We start from the raw sequence: 18,746 nt of genomic DNA, 5'->3' as shown, positions 1-18,746 counted from the left end.
TTGTCTTTTGAAGTTGGGTATCTGACAGATTGTTGAATGAATATTTATTGCTGTGTGATGAGAACACTTTAAAATCTTGTTCATTTCAGGAAATCACAGGAGGTTTTGATATAACTAGAGATGATGAACAGGACTCTTTATGTACTGTAAATGCTATCAAGAATTTGAGCTGATATGTAGAGCTGAACAATTACATACCTCCAAAGAATTTGAGTAGAGATTGGAAGAGTGTAATCTGCGGTGTCCAGCTATACCAGTTAAAAATATCATCAGTCAATAATGGGTAGAATGTCATTAGCCTGATCCTGTTTCCTTGGAGGGGAAGTGAGTAAAGCAGCCAAAATACATTTTGATTATGCCAGCTAGATGGATTTTCTTTTTTAATTTCTTCTGAAAGAACACAGTTTGGTTTGTGATTATTATGCTAAATACTTCAATATACATGATAGCTAAAGAAATTTAATTGGAGATGGTTGGAAAAATTACTTTTAACTATAACTTTTCTTTGAAATCCAAGTATTTGGAGGATGGATTTGCTTTTGTTTGTTTCAAGTTGCATAACTTCTGGTGATAGAAAGGGATGGGTTTTGTTTGTTTTTTAAAGAAACCTGCACAACAGCTGTACCTGTTCTTCTGATCCAGTTTGAGTCACGTACAACATAAAATATTTTAAGGCTTTCACAGTACTGTGCTGTAGTGTGGGGACCCTTTGTCCCACAAGGTGGTCACAAACCTCACCATGTTCCAACCCGAATAAAAGGTACATTCTCTGACCTTCGATTCTCCTGGATGCATATATCAAATCTTACATGAAACGACAGAAAAGCAAAAATCCCAGCAATCCCTCAATGCAGAAGGAAACAAAACTTCAGTGCACTGCTAATGCAGTTTGTTTATAGCTCGTTCTTATATCATCTACATTTGACATGTTAGGAACAATGTTTAATATACCAGTGATGCCTGTTCAGGTACTGTAGCAGTGTAGTCACCTTTACTGAAATGAAATTGATTGCCTGACTTGATTCTCTTTATGTCTGTCCATGCTTTCTATCATGCTTTATATGTAAACCTTAATTTTTGTTTTCTACTAGAGTGATATGGAATAGCTGCTATTGAGATCTTAGCTGTGGATCTAATTGAACAGATCTTAGAAGTCTCTTTTGTATGTGCATGTTTCTTTTGTTCTGGCCTTGAAGCATTTTAAAGTAGCTTTTACTTAGCAATCTGAGACTTATTTATGGGTTTAAAAGTGAATGTGTATATAATTGTCTACTTTATATTCACTGGGATAAGACTGACTTAAAAAGAAAAATCTGAACTGAATTTGCAGCTGGCAAATATGATAATGTGGAAATTCTAGGAATTTACTGGATATTTCTTTGTTCTTTTAAAATAATGGTTTTAGTATTTCTGTTTGTAATTAAAAATTAGCTGGGGGGGGGGCTTAATCTATAACCCAACTTCAAAACATTCATTTAAGGAACAAGTATTTAAGGAAAAAGTTCAATTACAGAGCTCATTTAAGGAACATTTATTGGAAATTGCTTTGACAAAGCTTTCATGAATTTAAAATGGCATTTCTTTTTTTAAAGCATAAGATACAACACTGACAGGTTGTATCTTATAACAGGTATACAAATTTAAGCCTTATGATGAATATTTAATTCATATCTTCTTGCCTGTGGTTATACACAACAGTATGGGTTAATAGTATTACCTTTGTTATGACTTTTCTGAGTCTGTTACTGAATTTAATCATGTTTATTATTTCTATCCTGTACTTATTAGGGAAGAGGGTGTAATGGAGTTTTGGGGATTGGTTTTGTTATGGGGTTGTTTTTTCTTTTCCCTCTTTTTGCTAAGCTCTTGAAGTATTTGTTTATTTTGTTTTTATAAAATTTAGTAACTGGAAGGAGAGAGAGAGGGGGGTAAACCCACGTAAATAAACAGTGTCTGCTTGTTGGACAAATTGGAGAAGCTAGTTCTTATTTTATTTATTAGGCCTTTTTACCTGATATAGTAGGAAAAAAAAATACTTTCAAGAGTTTAATTTGCATGAGGAGAGATAGTTAAGTCCAGCAAAAATGAATAACAATGGATTCCACCCAAGTAGTCAGCATTTGTAATCCCTTTGACAAGCTGTAAGGGGGCATACGATGATCAACTAAAATTATTCATCTGGTTGAAGGAAGGTGAAAACAGTTCATAAGACCATTTGTAAACAGAAATTTTGCATATATCAGGAGAAACAATTTGCTTACCTGATGCAAAGCATGTTTTATTGTGGGACAGAGAAAAGAGCTTATTTAAATGTCAAGCTGCTCTCTAGTGGTTACGTATGTCAGCTGTTGGAAAACATGCAGTCAATTCTGCCCCACCCTCAACCTCATAAATTTAGTGCACAGGTGAGTTTTTAAGAACAGTAATATTTTTCAGCATATTTTCCTTTTTGAGTGTGACTTGCCAATTTTACTACCTGATATGTCAAAGTAGTCTACTATAGTAGTCTTGTTGAAAGTTTTAATTTAGGAATTTAAACTAAAATACTGCCTGTGTAAAAACACTACTGTCACACATTTTATTGTGTGGTGGAGGAACTTCTGATCCGTAAATTGCAATAATAAATATCTGTAACAGTTATCTGCAAATCTCTATTATATTTCTATGTGCTGAGTAGGCAGAAGCAGTTACTGGGCCTGACTCTGTCCTTTCCTTACATATGTATATTTTCTTTTTTTGATGTGGATCTCTTGGGAGTTCATCAGGTGCGTGTTTGCTTTCAATTCTAATTTCATCTGGAATTAAGTCCTCTATTTTTTATCTAGTTTATCTACTATTTATCTAAAATGGCAGAGCTTTTAGAGAAGAGATCATAAAGTTTGATTCCTACTTTCCAATTCAGAAACCAGAATAGGTGGTTTTATTCTTAAAGTTGCCAGTGTACAGTGCCTTATTAAAAGAAAAAAGTCCAAGTGTTTCAGTATTGATACAGAATTGCCATTTTAATCAAAGGTTGAAAGTTTTTCTTGAATTGATTTTTTCTTTTTTTTTTACGGTACATACCTAACATGCAAAAATATTTTAATGGATGTGGCCTCAGGTTTTCTCCAAGTTAAGCTTGCTTCAATATGTTAAGGAAAATAACTTTCATTGGGTCTGTGCACACATAAAATTAAGTGCTTAAGTGTTTGTAAGATCATAGCCATAATAATATTTTGACACTGATAAATTACAGGAATGCTATCCATTCAGTAGCTGTTAGTTTTAAATTTTGATTTTAGGGGTTTTTTCCTCCATTTTGAATTGACTACTGAACCGACAACGTGTCATAATGATATTTTGTGGAATTCAGAAGTCAATACATCACACTTTAAAAGGAACAAAATTCTTGCGCATTTGGAACGTAAACTACAGAAGTTCTGACCCTGCAAATATTTTATGACAGTAAAATTTAAATTATATGTAATTTTCCATATGTAACTCTTCAGTAGGAATGCTGTCACTTATTGAGGATACATTTTTTTACAGGATCAGATTTTTTTCCTTCTCTTGTGACTGAAGAATAGTTTCATAATGTTTAAGTTGTTCTTCTTTGGGATGAACTAGTATCTTGCTAGAATTTGATCAGATCTCAAACAAAGCTTTTTTTTGCTTGTGTGCTTTTATTCCAAAAGGCTTAAAGCATTAATTTTAGGTATTTCAATTGTTCCGGAATACCTTGAGCAAACTTTTCCTAAAGAATCTTAGATAGTTAAGGTGGGAATGAGAAATGAAGGAATTCCTAGATGTATAGCCTCAAAGGAAAACTTATGTCCACCTTTAGCTGGCAATTGATTCTAAGTATTGTTAAATAAATAAATAAATAAAAAGGCTAATACTTAGGCTTAGCAGTTAAGTTACCAGTTAAGGCTATTTCAAGATAAGTAGAATGTAGTGTCCTGTTCTCTGCAGATACTTGAATTTTATTCGTTCCTGTCTATACCAAAATTTCATGGATTGTTGTGACAGACTCCAGCCAATCTTAAAATTACAACAGTATTATCCAATAGAAATTCTCTTAGGTAATTCCCCTGTTTATTGTCTTGCACCTAAGTAAATGCATTAAGGCACTTCAATTCCCAAAAGACACCCTTTGAAATCTGAAATTGTTAGTTGTCTTGTAAGCTGCAAAATGGAGAATATGTTCTCACTCTCAGCATTCAAAAAGAATGTAAGTAAACCCCAAGACTATGCTACTAACTGCCTGCATCTAAACTGATTCCATTAGAGGCTGATTTTGACTACAAATCCTGATTTATATGCTGAATCTTTTTTTTACTTTGTACATAGCCATTTTTTCTTGATGTATTGTAGCTTTTAATATGTGTTCTTCACGGATGAGTAACTGATTTCTAGTAAACTTAGCTTTCACAAAAATATAGTGGAACATGGCATGTATATTGGTTAGTGCATGTTGGTTTAGAGTAACTGAAATGAGATTTCTTGGGCCTCAAATATTTGAATTATCATTTTGCAGGCAATTATGCCCTAAGACACTGAAGCAAATCAGGTGGAGAATGGAGTTGGTACCTGCAATTAACGTTCATATTTAATCTGAAGTTTAGACCATACATTTATTCCTTATTTAATTTTTAATAAATCGGAATAAAAATCAGGGGGTTTAATGGCATCTGCATATTCAGATTTCTGAAAGTGTCTTCTCTGCTGCAGCAGTCTTCAGGAATCTCACGAGGAAACGTACAACCTTCATTGCGCTCATACTGAGAAGCAAAATTAAGAGGAATACTGTTCACACTCCAAATGCCTCAGTTTCTCTCTTCCCAGCTAAAAATAAGTAGAGGAAAAATGCTTCCTAAATTTGTCACTAGGAATCTCTTCTTGTGTTAAACTAAAACTTTCTTACAACTCCATGTAATTTTAAACAGTATTTGTTCTGTACAGTTTGTACTTGTGGGTTCCTTCTAATTTTGTGTTGAGACACTGTGCCCAATGTAGAGAAGGAGAGAAATGGTTTTTGCAGTACTTCTTATGTCTTCCCTACATCAACTGCACAATAGTTTTTGTACTTCGGAAAAAGTCTCTACCAAGAAAGGAGATCTTATAAACTCCTGAATAAAACTACTCTCAGGCTATGTAATCACCTCGATCACTTAAATCTTAATGACCTTAATCACTAAACTGAGTTAACTGAAATCTTAATTCCTGATGGACAAGTTCACACCTCTACAAATTTTAGTACCTCCTATTGCAGATCTATCTTAGATTGCAAATATAAGTCTGGACTTAGATTGTCACTATCTATTGACCATCTGTTTGGGTCCTTCTAAGAGAAGAGTGAATCAAGTGGATCTAGGGATCTTTATAGTAAGATGGTCTGCTAGAGACACTTTCAGAAGATAGCTTTCTAGTCTCACCATGCATTCTTCCTATTTTTAGCTGTCTTTTTGCCACTTACAGAAGATTCAGAGAGATGGGAGCCTCTGAGAGGAGCTTCCTGTAAGGAGACTTCAGGGAGTTGCCTGTACAAGTGGGGGAAGAAGGGCACCTGGCTAATTATAGAGACTATTTTGAGAAGAGTTGTAAGAAGATGCTTTGAGGCACTAAGGAGCTAAGGAAAACTGGCTTTGGCAGTTTCATCTGCGCGTTTGGTCTGAAAGCTCAGATTGAATGTTTAGTAAAGAGAGACCTGAATGCTGAGTACATTCTTCTCCTCCCAAGACAGGGAAAGCCTCTGGAGGCTTGTCTGGAAGCTTGAAAAATCCACTGAATAGAAAAGAGGGGAGATGTAGAAGAGGAATATGAAGAAGGCTCACTATGCCATTGAGTGAGAGGTTATCCAAGAGTCTTGGCCAAGAAAAGCCAAGTGTTGTCAGTAAATACTGTTTTCCAAGGGAGTTTCCAATGACTGTGCTACCAGAGCATCTGGGGAGTATGAATATGCAGAGGCATATGACTTTGATTATTAAACAAGTTTTAGTTTCACAAGATAATGCTAGTGTGAAAGAGCAAATGTCAGGCTGAGGACTAGTGACTATTTTCAAAATCAAACTAGTATATGTAGTCAACAGACAAACACCAAAATGTATTTATTCAGGTAAGAGTTGTTGCAGTGTCTTAGTCAAATGATATGTATTTTGACCTTTTTTCTTTCTTTTTTTTACTTGGAAAAATTAGAAACTTTATAAAAAAAACCCAAAACTTTTAATTTGCTGGGTTTTGATGCTTTGTGGTATATCTTTTACTACGATCATATTTTTTAATGGGTCTTTGTCACTTCCTCGAGATAGGTTGTTTCATTTGTCATTTGGCACATGGAGGATTTTCCTTTTCTTCTTTTGTGCAGTCCTTTTTTTTTTTTTTTTTTTTTTTTTGTTCTTACAACTACAAAAGTCCATGGTGGCAAGACGATTATGCCTACTGCTTTCTTTCTATTACCCTTGCCAATATTGCAGAGGTCAGGTTTGCAAGGTAATGAAGCTCAAAACAAAACCACTATCACTTCTATCCTTGAGTTCATATTACCTGTTTGATTGCCTTCAGTGCCACAGGGGTGGAATCTGAGGTTTCTTTCGAGCCCTTTTTTTTTAAATGAGGCTCGTTCACATTCTTGAATGAAGTGTTACTGGAATGCATTGCGGAGGTTGACAGCATTGCAATAGCAAGAAAACCCAATCAAACAGTCAAATCTCTGTCTCTATGTAAATTTTTATTTGTGCTGTATCAGTAATAGGGGGAAAAATGAGACAAAATAATAACTGGTAATTAGATGGTTTTCCACAGGCATTTATCTTGACTGCCAGCTTCTCTTCCTACAACATATTTGATATGTAGCAAATTTAATAAAAACCTAGAAATTTTGATAAGCTGTGCACCTTTGTTATTTTTCCAGACACATGAACATTTGAATGACTTTATTTACATGTAATTCTGCATGTTAAGTGATGATTGCATGCTGATTTACAGTAAATAAAGGTAAATAGGGATCACTGAATAGTGTTTTATACATCACGGTGGTACTGTTCTTGCATGGTTTTTATCTTGCATGACAATGGAATATGTTTGTATTAGTCTATGTATAACATGTCTCGTGGTTTATGCATGCTGCACTAATCTCTGTGTTAAATCTGTCCCCTCTTTATTCAGAGCATGCTGTCTAGGTCCTTTAATTCCAATTATGCTGCAGTTAGCAGCTTTCACTATGGCAGCTCTAGGGATCTGCATGGCAGCCAGGGTAGTGTTGCCTTGAGTGTTGCAGACGGAAGAGGTTCTGGTGTGCACATTGTTCGAGTGAGTACCTACAGGAGGCTATTGCAATATATAGAGGGGGAAAGAATAAACTGTGAGAGGTGTTCTTAAATTGACGGAATTATCCTTTTACATATGGACAATGCTTTCGATAAAAATAATGTAATTTATGTGTTGGAATTTTTTTATAGGCATTAAATCAAATACCTTGCCTTCACTTCATATGCCTTAAACTTACTGCAGGGCTTTTCAGTTTAATGTCATGAAGTTGAATTTTTTAATTGGCTTTTATAAATGGTTGAACATACATAAAACTGTCTGGTTTCCTTGTACATATGTGAACAAGAGATTACCATTCTGAATTTAACCTAGGTTGATAAAGGTTTGACAAAATCTTATTAGGCTTTTTCCTCCCCCAAACTAATTCTGATGATGTAAACTGTAGTGTAAGATACTTCAGGCATTCAAGAAAAGTAATATTTTTAGTTTGTAAAAAAATGTGAGGAAATGACTCTTTAACTCTGAGCATCCTGAGTGATGTTATGGTATCCATAGTGAGCAGGATAAAGTCAACAGAAGACTCCTTTTAACCATATGAATCCCTGAATAGGCAGTCCTTAACATTTGTTGACTTTTCTTATCAATTTATCGGTGATCAAAGACACCTCTGCAGTTGCTAGTTTTTGTAAATATCCATCAATATTTTATGGGTGTGGTGTCTTGACTAATAAGATTTTCCACACAAACAATGTACTAGTTAATCAAAGAAGATAAAGAACAATAAAGCCCTTAAGATGTTTTATTCTGGGCTTATGAGAATCTTTTAGTTTGAATTATATGAAGACAGTTGTCTTTTTTGCTCCATTCTGTTTAAAGCATCCCCAGGCTTCTACTCCAGGAGACCAATGCCAGGATGATGTATTCATTTCAGGACAGCAGAATTACTCATCTGCCACACTTAGTCTCAAAGATGTTCCTCCAGACAGCATGAAGAAAATAGCTGTGCAGGTAATTATCTACATGACACCATGGGTAGGATATACTTATTATTATTTGTAAGGATATATCTTTTTATTAGTAGTAGAAACATATGTTGGGATAGCAGTTGGAACTGGGGCTTCTTTAAAACTCAGGTCTCGAAGGTGGCATAAATGAAATAACATCCTCTTTTTGGAAGACAATATCGTTAACTATACGCAGGGGAATAGTTCTCGTTTTTCTTCAGCAGTGGCTTTGAAAGAAGAAATTTGCAGCAAAAGACATAATTGCAAGTGGAAATTGGAATATGGCAGATGATTTCAGGAAAGCAATCTGAAGATGATTAAAACTTTTAAAGAACATACTTGAAATCTGTTGTGATGAAATTGTGATGATAAACTAGAATTTGTAGGAGACATTCTGTACTCAGCTCTAAGGACCATCTATACAGGCAGGACTTACTACAATGAAACTAAATGGATGCTTGTAAATTACTAAGATGCAGCAATTGATTTTCTTTTTATAACTTCAGTAATTTCAGTTGCATTTCTACAGACACTGGATAATAGGAATTTGGATAGCTGTTGATACATGTTGCCTATATAAACTCTGCCTCTGGCAATGTGACAAAAAGTAGTTTCCCTGTCATGCTTCAGTTTTTCAGAAAAGGCAGTAGAAAATCGTGTAAATTGAATACATCTGATCTGTGAATAAACTAAAAGATGTATATATACAGACATTACCATTTCTCAGAATCACTTTGTTATAAAAGACTCATGTTAACAGAATAGATTCTGATATGTGTCCATTCATAGCATGGTTAAAGGTTGAGATTCACACGTTTCAGTTATTTATAATATTGAGAGAGAGAGTATTTTAATATCTTTGTATCCTGTAACTAATGGGATAGTGGTGGCAGGCAGAAAAAATCTGTAACTCAAGACTGTAGCATTTTTGGAATGTGAGAATCGTACCAACAGATGAGTGATTACTTAGGCTAGGTAAGAGTGCGAGGCATATGGGCGAGGAGGGAAAAGGCTGTCCATCTCAACGCAGCTGCAGAGCTGAAGAGTAACTCTGAGGCTCCACTAAAAAACATTGTCATCTCCAGCATAATTCCTAGTGAAATAGTTCGAATGCGCTGTATGTCTTGACAGTTGTGTATCTTACTGCTGTTTGTCATCCGTATACCCATCAAGTCAGTGACAGATGTGTTTACAAAAGAATAACAGTTACTGGAAATATCATTACAGTTTTGATACTAAAATCTTGAGCTTGTATGTGAATTTGCTCAGAAGGTTTTCTTGTGAAGTGGGCACCAAAAGATGCTCGGAGAGCATATAATTTCTGTCTGCTAGCTGTGTGGGATTTTTATTTTGTGTATGATGTACTGGCAATTGTTACAAAATCTCTGAATTTTATGCAATAAAAATGCAAACTATAATTATATCAACCAAGTGTCACTACTGTAGTTGCACTGCTAGAAAATAATGGTTGGGATAACTCAGGGAAACAAGTGCTAAAAGCAAAGACTGTCTAGTCTGTTGTACTAGATTAGCACTCAAAGTAAGTTTTGTTTTTCAGATTTGTTCTCAGGAGATCAGAGCTGATGACTATAAAGAAAATTAAGTCTAATTGTACATGATCCAGAAGAGTAGTTTTAGTAACGTTCCTAAAATTAAAAACAGTCAAGTATGAGAAATATTGAAATAATAAAGGAGAAATTGAGGATCACTGCTTATAAAATGTATGACACAGAGTATTCATGTTTTATTCAGATACCTTTGACAAATGGACAGATGTGCCAGCCTCAAAGACCTCAGGCAAACTACAGCCAAGTCCATCATCTCCCTCCTCAATCATCTGTAGCAAGACATCCATCTAGAGAGCAGTTAATTGATTATCTCATGTTGAAAGTTGCCCACCAGCCTTCCTATACCCAGTCCCAGTGTTCTCCCAGACAAAGCCACGAGTTGGCAAAGCAAGAGGTAAGAATAAAATCTTACTTGACAGTATGACATCTGTCTGTTAGTGGCAGTGAATTGTTAGATTGTTTTCGTTTATTAGCATTTCTCTGTAGATGGTAACAGAAATCATACAGGAATTTATCTCCAGCAGAAGACAGCGTTATCTCAGTGCAGTTCTACTACTGAAATCACACATTACTTCTAGTTTTGAGTTCTTTTTACTTTTTATGTGAACATTTTAAGAGAGACATGTGGTAGATTTTTAACAGAATGTACCAGAAACTTAAGCTTGCATCCTTTTACTGAGCTAGAAATGTATTTCTCAACTGCATTTATTGATCACCAACTCATTATTTATCTAGTAACTGAAAAAATACAAAGTAGCAGTACAACTTAGAGTACTTTGCATTTATTCATTGCTATTCAGAATGGTTCAAAAACCTGCAAATGTAAAAATGTGCATCCATAAGCAAAAGCCAGGATAAAAGAAGTGTGAGCATCTGATGCATGCCTGATAATTATCAGTTCTATTTATGATAGACAGATGTGGGTAAGAAATTCTTATACAATTTAATGGCAATGGTGGCAACCTTCTTTTTGCTATTGGACACAGGATGTTTCCTCTGTATTGTTTTGGTATTTTTGAGAAAATACTGAGAACTATGTTTCCATTCTGTGCTAGAATAAGAATGTCCACTTCTTGTGTAAAATAAGTTTTCTAGTCAATTATTCTGGCAAGAGAAAGGGGACACAGTATTGGCTACGTAGAACTTAGAGTGAAAGTAGGAATGAGGTTTGATTTTTAAAATTCAGCTAGAGGTAGCAAAGAAATAGGAGGAACAGGTTCTCTCATAGGAACCATGTTTTTTGCTGGGGGCATTAAATTCATTTAACACGATATCTAAATATCTCTGAATTTAAAGCCCACATGAACTATGATTATAATAATAGTGATATTGGAGTAAAACTTATGTACAATGATACACGATGCTGTTGTATTGGAATCTTGTTCCAAATTAATATTATGAGAGATAATACTCTCTTGAACTGTGACAAATGCTTTTTTTGAAATTTTTTCTTTTTAAAGCTTTTGTTCACCTGAATTCCTTAGTAATAATTTCATTACAGTAGCTTTGAATGCAGATTTTCAGCCAGTTCATCTAACTGTGGTTGTAACTACTTAGATTCGAGTGAGAATTGACAAGGATCCAGAACTTGGATTTAGTATATCAGGAGGAGTTGGTGGTAGAGGGAATCCATTCAGACCTGAAGATGATGTGAGTATTTTATAGTAATGCATCTTAAAATCATTCTGATTAATAATGTTTCTAGTGTTTCGCAAAGGGAGCGGGGGGAAGTACATATATTCCCTAAACCACTAAACTCCAGGACTGGAGGGAGAAAACTGGGGACAAATGATATGGAAAATCAAGGTGGTAGATGACCACAGTGGTCATATGACAACACAGAGGATTATTCTAGCTGAGTGGTTCTTGCATAGTTCCAGATATCAGTCAGCAGGTTTGAGATAGTGAATTATGGAGTTTATGATTAGGAAGCCTCTTAAAAGAGAACATGATTTTGGCTACAGCCTTATTTCTGGTGGTTGATAATTCATCTTAATATATACATCTGCCAAGGTAAACAAAGGCAGACCAGAATTTGCCCTTTAAAGGCAATTCTGCTGGATTTAACATCAGAAAAGGAAGGCAGTCACAAAAGCCAGTAGAACTGTAGAATAATTTTTTACATTCTTTACTACTTAAGATGGAAAATTGAAATAATGTTTTGAATTACATCTGTTTTCATGCTACCCTACTATTCATGAAATAAGTTGTCAAAAATGTTTTCCACCTCTGTTTTTCAAGGGTATATTTGTAACCAGAGTGCAACCAGAAGGACCAGCATCTAAGTTATTGCAGCCTGGAGATAAAATAATTCAGGTACTGTGGTCATCTAATTAACAAGCTTGTGTAATGTACCAGTTCATTTTTAGTTTGCACCTTTTTCTAAGAGCAGAATCTTTAATTATTAGATAGGTTGCCAGTATCTTTTCCAGAAGCATTCTTATATTCTGGGATGATACTTTTAATTTTCTTCCACCTAACATTAGGATAGGTGATAGAGCTGAAGCATTAATCAGTTTGATCATTTTTTCAAACTCTGAACATTTTTCACACTTTTAAAGACAAAAAACCAGGCCTAATGTTGTCATTCAAGATGGAATGTGAGCATTTCATTAGGCTTTACTGTCATTCAGTTATTTAACCGTTGGTCATTCACATGCGATGTTGTGAACAACGTGTTGTCTGAACACCAGCAGTTGCCCCTCACAACCCCCCTCCTCAGCTGCACCGTGCTGTTACATCCCCCTCCATCCTGCAGTTCCTGCCAGTCTTTGCTGCCTCTCCCCCAGCTGACAGACTGGACGTGTGCAAGCGCTTGGCAGACGCTGCCTCTTGGCTGGCGGATGTCTGCCTGGTCTCAGCATGTACCTCCTGGCTGCCCCATCTGCTGCTGGCGAGCCAAGTGGGTTACTTCAGGAGCCGTGGCTTCTCGGCTGCAGCTGTGCAGCTCTTTTTTGTAGGAAGTAGGTACCTTTCAGACCTCTCCTCTGTCAGGTTTGTTTGAAGTTGTCCAATGAGCTCATAAGCTATTTGGGGAGGGGTCCGGGAAATGGATGAGGGGATTATAAAAGCCTCACTTTCTTAGGGAAGCGGGCTAGCAGGACATTTGAACAGTGCTGTAGCCACCCTTAAAGTTGCAGAGCTTGTTAAAAATTATTAATTATTCACCACATTACTGATTTGAGAATGTTGATAGAGTCGACTCTGCTGCATTTCAGTTTTCTAAAAAAAGAAAACAAACCCAAAACAAAACCTAACAAAAAACCTGCTAGTATCTCAATTAAACCACAACATTGTGTGAACAGATTTTTAAAGCAAAGCCAAACTGAAAACACAGCCTAATCCTTTGAATGAAAGATAAAGCCAAAAAGCACACAAGAAAACTAAACTGAGATCAAGTCGTTCCAACTAAAAGATGGCTTGGTTTTGAGCATGGTAAATAATTCTGTACTTGTTCTTCCTCACTGGGACGAGAAAGGTCCTAGTTCTCTTACGATGTAGATGACTTCAAGGGATGGGGGTAACCCTCCAACACACCCTACAGGAACAAGCAGCATGTTAAACCTTTGAAAATACTGGTAGCATATTTGTTACTTATTTATAGAGTGGAACATGTGTGAAAGGTGACTTTTGTTTTAATGGTTTACTCCTGTCTTTATGGAATTTCATTTGTCGGCACGACAGTTATAATGAAGTTTCCTTTTGTCATGTCGCCACTGCTGGGTTTTGCTTTTTGTTTAATGAGGAATGCATAGTTTGAAAAAGAGCTGAAGGAGAAGTTGCATTTGCAAGCTTAGACAATTACAGGCTGTTTCACTTCTCATAACTAAGAATATTTTTTTGTGTAACAGCATATTCTTTATACCCGTGATAATCCCAGTGATGATGTAATGACAGTCCTACTCTGTCGTGTTGCCACTTAGCTAACTTCTGCAGTTTTTGCCTGAATATCATCTCTCCCAAAATGACATTGCTATGCTTGATTTTGCAACATTCTCTGTAAAACAGGTATTAGGCATGCATATAATAATGTGTGTCTAATACATATGTCTAATAAAAATATTCTACATGACCAGTGACTAGATAATTGCATCTAAGTCTCAAGATACTGTTGCATATTAGGTTAAGGCTAGGACATTCTGTACAGATGATGATTTCGAAGGGTTATTGCCACTTTTACATATAGAACAGTCTATATGTAAATCTGTCTCTGCAACCCTAGACAGATTTAAAAGCCACTGCCTTTATGACAAAGGATTTGGCTGGTAGCAACAGCAAGCGTTCGGTGATGCGATAAGGAACTGCAACTCCAAAATGGCACAGCTAAGGTGCACAGCACACGACCAGTTCCCTCTCTTGCCACATAAGGGGCAGTAGCTCAGGGCGAAAGGTGGGATGCACAGCTGGAAGAAATAACAGTTTAAAGAATCTGTCCTTCTGCAAGATTTTAGCACCCAGACTGAACATGAATTTGCAGTAGTACACCCTGAGAAGTTGAACCATAGCCATGTTTTCCCTGTCTTTCGTAGGCCACTTAGGCCTGCCTGTGTTTTTCAAGCCAAACCTGTCCCAAGAATGACAATGTTGTTTAGAGTGATAGGAAAATTCAAGCTGGGGGTGACCTCAGGAGGTTTCACACCCTAAAATGTTTCCCAGTGCCATTAATGTTTTTTGTTAAAGGCTTCAATAGTTTTAATTTATCACAAATGGCATTTCTAATATTCTGATATTTAAATTGGGATGTATCATTTGTACTGCATTTGCTTGTGTGTGGCTGTATTAACGCTGATGAATTAGATGGCTGATGTTAATGGTTTAAAGTTCAGTTTTCTCTTCTGGTTATTTGCAATACCTTTGGGGCAAAATTCTTCCAAGGCTAACACAGTAGTTTAATTTCTTGTAGCATACAGGTACATGTTCAACTCGCATCAACAATGTAATCTGCAAATCCGCAGTGTTTTATTGTCTGCATTCATATAGAATTTGGTTATTTTAAACCTTAAAGTTTAAATAAGCTAACATGAAATATGAGACACGTTTCACTAACATGGCATATGAGACTGTAATTTTCAATTTTAAATATTTCTTTTTAGGCTAATGGATACAGCTTCATCAATATTGATCATGGACAAGCAGTATCTTTGCTAAAGACTTTTCAGAATGCAGTGGAACTCATCATTGTGCGAGAAGTTTCTTCATAAATACTATGGATTGGGGGGAAAAGCCAGCAGGATTCATTGAAAGACTTATGGGAAACTGAATATTTTGCCTATTTTTATACACGAAAGGAACTTGAAAAGAATTATGATCAAAATTTGTACAGGAAATACTGAACTTGTGGTTAAAGGGGGAAAAACCACTGTATAGAACGTACAGGAAATCATTTTGGAAATGCATATGGTGAATAAACTTGTTTTTAAGCATTATAGCAATCTAAGGATCACTCCTCTAAGAACAAACCTGTGTTGTTTTTTTGTACACATGGTAGGCTTATTTTTGGATAATTCATGCACATTACTAAACTTTGTGCAAGACTTTGCGAAGCCTCGGTTGTAGCCAATGGACAGACGGCAGGGCTGTCTGTCCTGTAGCTGTTTATTGCCTTTATTTTTATTCACCAGATATTAATGTGTTATGCTGAAACCACTTCTGTAGATACGGACAGGAGGTATGAAATGTTGGCTTTGCTATGTGCACATTGTATAGATGAATGGGTAGATGGAAGGTGGTGCTGGTTGGACAGAACAAAGGTCAGGTGAAACAACTATCTGCTATCTAGATCTGGAATCAGGAAAGAAGAAAAAGTGTTTAGTTCTGGAGTGTACGTCTACCAATAGAAAATGCAATAAAAGCTTACGGTGTTTTTTAGGAAGACTGTAACTATAAATTTGTGATATTCTACAGGATTTGTTCTTAATGTAGTCATTGAATATTCATTTGCCACATGTGATTCATGTTTAGTTGGGTTTTCTTGCATACGTAATTTTTTCAACTGTACTGTGGAAATGTGCCCAGAGGTTTTTCTCTGCTGTGGAAATCCCCAATTTTGTGCAAATGGTGATACTTTTACTTTATAAAAAGTACTCCATTTTAACCTTAGAGATTTTAAAAATGAAACTGAAATGGCCAGTTTTTAACGTTGTTGCCTGTAATATATATTTAAACACAAACCAAGTAAATTACGCAGGAAGGGTTATGAAAGACATCTCGATTTTGCTTGGCCTTTGCATTGCCTTGTTGATCAAAAAGGAAACTATACGCATGGAGCTAGGTAACCAAAGCACGTTTGTGAAACTTTGAACAGTGATGGAGAATTGCTGTGGTGAGATAGAGAGCAAAGGGAGGGTGTACTCACAACCCACCCGTTCGTAATGATGTTTCTTAAAGGGCTGCTCCTACAGGTAACATCAAATGTGAACTAGACACTTCAGAGTCATTAAAGGGTTTCTAACTATATTAATGTAATATTGATTTACCACAGGCTGCCTTTGTTCCTGATTACTGTATAAAATATTCAATTATGCTTCTATTAATTTTGTTTACCAGAAACATTAACTTTATTTTTCTCTTTCTCCTTTGTAATTGAATAGAGACTGCATAACCTGCAGTGATAATTAATACATGGTTGTTATGGACCAGGGAAAAGTGCCATAGAAGACCAATAACTGTTTTTAATCAGGGCTAATGATTAGCCTGTCATTGGAGCAATATTCAGTTATTGCAGTTCATTTCTAATTACATACAAGTTTTTAGTTTGAGACAGGTCTAAGTTGCTTTTTTCAACCCATGTGTACAAAAGTAAAAGCTTTTAATAAAGCTAGCAAAAACACCAGCCTCCTTTAGTTTTGGGACAATGAGCTGGAAGAGAGAGGAATTATACATAGCTAGCGGTAATAAACAGGCAGTACTTTTTACATAAGTGAACTCCAATATTATTGCACTTCTTTCAAAGATGTTAACTATTGCTTATTGTACTGTGTATAGTTCTAATAATTTTAATTGAAACCCTTTAACACTTTGTATATTTTAATTCTTTTTAGTTGATTTTCACTAATATTTACATAGAAAATGATTTTTTTGATATATTAGCAGAAATGTGCTGTATTTTGATAAAATTCACTTATTTTCTGTGTGCTGTTAATCTTCAAAGAAAAGAATGAGAAACATAGCTATATAATGGCAGGCTTCAGTGTTCCCTTTCTAAGATGTGTTTTGTTGTTTAGTTTCTATTTTTTTATTGAAAATGCAAAATGTTCACATCACGTGTTCATTACTTCTAATCATGTTATTTTTATCACACACTGCCTTTTAAAGGGAATGCATACAGACTAGTCCTAAATTACCTTGGTCTTCAACATAACCTGTATCTTTGGGAAGGGAAAAGTCCAAAAAGCAGAACTGATTCTTTACTGATCTTGGACTGACTTTGTATACATTTTGCAGTACATTTAAATGTATCATTGAGGAATTATACTGTATTGTATTTTGCTTTAATGGTAACAGAAGTTTTAAATGTTGTTGTGTCTCTTAATTTTCCGACTTATGTATCACAGGAAAATTCTACCAAAACTGGTTTGGCTATGGTAGAACTATAGAAGTAGAGATTTATAAGCAAGAAGTTTAGTACTTCTTGTGGAAATACTTGGCCAAAGCTTGTCTTCAGTAAATTAGCAAATTAACCATCTAATAAAACATGGATTATGCTGATTTTACACAGTAAATGTTGGAGTTCTCAGTGGATTGAAATGTGTTTGTTCCTTCAGTGTCTGTGTATAAAGGTGAACACATGTTAAACTAGATGATTTTGCAGAGAGTGGGAGAAAGATGTCCCCTGAACTAGTCCAGCCAGGATTCAGCAGGAGGAGAGACAGTATCAGCACTTTTCATTTTGAATGCATCTTAAACTACATTTTGAATAGAATAAAATCCATCAGCAGCCTAAGTTACTCAGCATGGCAATGAGTTGATGCAAATTCTGTTAATTCTTTCTATTCTTAATAGTTCATTAAAGAATCAGTTCAACTGATGTAATGAAAAGATGAAGTCTCCCACATATTTATTATGTAAATATTTTTTAGTTTCTTTTTTGGACTGGAGTTAAAAAAAATGTGTATATACTTGAAAGCATTCTATGAACACAAACATAGCAATAAACAACACACAGAATCAAACCTTTATGATTATTTTGGGTTTGTTTAGAAATATTCCCTTGTCAACAGCTACGAAATGTTTTTATTGATCAGCATTTATTCAACATTCCAAATTTTTGTATATAATTAGACTGTTTCTGAGGTAACACATGGAGAATAGATAATAAACTAATGCTCTTTAAAGCTGTGTGTAGTTGACTTATTTAAGTTCTAGGAAATTCTCCATAACACCATTTTATTCTTCTCTAGTTTGTGTAGACCTTACTACTCTATCAATATACATTAGTAAAGTCTTATTTGTGTTTCTGGCTCTGTGCATCTCAGTGCCCTGGCGTCTGCTCTGGGTGATTTCATTGCAAGGACTGGGTTATTCACAATAAAGAAATACTTTTGTGAATAACCCAGTCGTGCAATGAATTCAGCTAGGGCAGCCAGTGGCTTCTCTCCTAAAGAGATGAGTCGTCTTTATCTGATGCAAACTAAGTAATTTCAATAGCAGAGTGGGGTGACTAAGCCAAGGAGCAGGGTTAAAATTAAGAGTGTCTTGAGCGTGTTCTGGTGACATGTACAAGGGTTACGTGGTAAAGAAAGTGAAGAGCTAGGCACAGAATTTCACAGGAGAGGTAAACGCAGGTTTACATCCAGTTTTCTTGGAAACCACAAACCACCTGACTATGTAGTAACACAAACTGTTTTAGTCTTTTTTCCCTGTATATGTGGATCTGGCATATCAATATCACTCACTACTTGACTTCCTACTTCCTCCACACAGAAAACTG

At 35.6% G+C, this 18,746-nt stretch overlaps 1 protein-coding gene across 15 annotated transcripts in view; it reads left to right on the top strand.

Annotated features, from left to right (window-relative positions):
* The window catches only part of ERBIN (erbb2 interacting protein), a 132,778-nt gene extending 114,628 nt beyond the window's left edge, over nt 1–18,150 (top strand). For 13 of the 15 annotated variants that reach the window (XM_075137239.1, XM_075137228.1, XM_075137234.1 and 10 more), the window contains 6 exons: nt 7,144–7,287; nt 8,122–8,253; nt 10,002–10,211; nt 11,375–11,467; nt 12,059–12,133; nt 14,911–18,150. In XM_075137239.1, the coding sequence (XP_074993340.1) occupies nt 7,144–7,287; nt 8,122–8,253; nt 10,002–10,211; nt 11,375–11,467; nt 12,059–12,133; nt 14,911–15,018 (762 nt within the window). In that variant the 3' untranslated portion in view covers nt 15,019–18,150. Of the gene's footprint in view, nt 1–89; nt 3,320–7,143; nt 7,288–8,121; nt 8,254–10,001; nt 10,212–11,374; nt 11,468–12,058; nt 12,134–14,910 lie in introns of those variants that run through there. The other 2 variants (XM_075137237.1, XM_075137241.1) reach the window with 2 other exon arrangements.
* Nucleotides 18,151–18,746: the final 596 nt, after the last annotated feature.

Source organism: Calonectris borealis, chromosome Z, assembly GCF_964195595.1.
Source record: "Calonectris borealis chromosome Z, bCalBor7.hap1.2, whole genome shotgun sequence".
Lineage (NCBI taxonomy): Eukaryota > Metazoa > Chordata > Aves > Procellariiformes > Procellariidae > Calonectris > Calonectris borealis.
The sequence above is the reverse complement of the archived record's forward strand: the minus strand, read 5'-3'. Positions and strand labels throughout refer to the sequence as shown.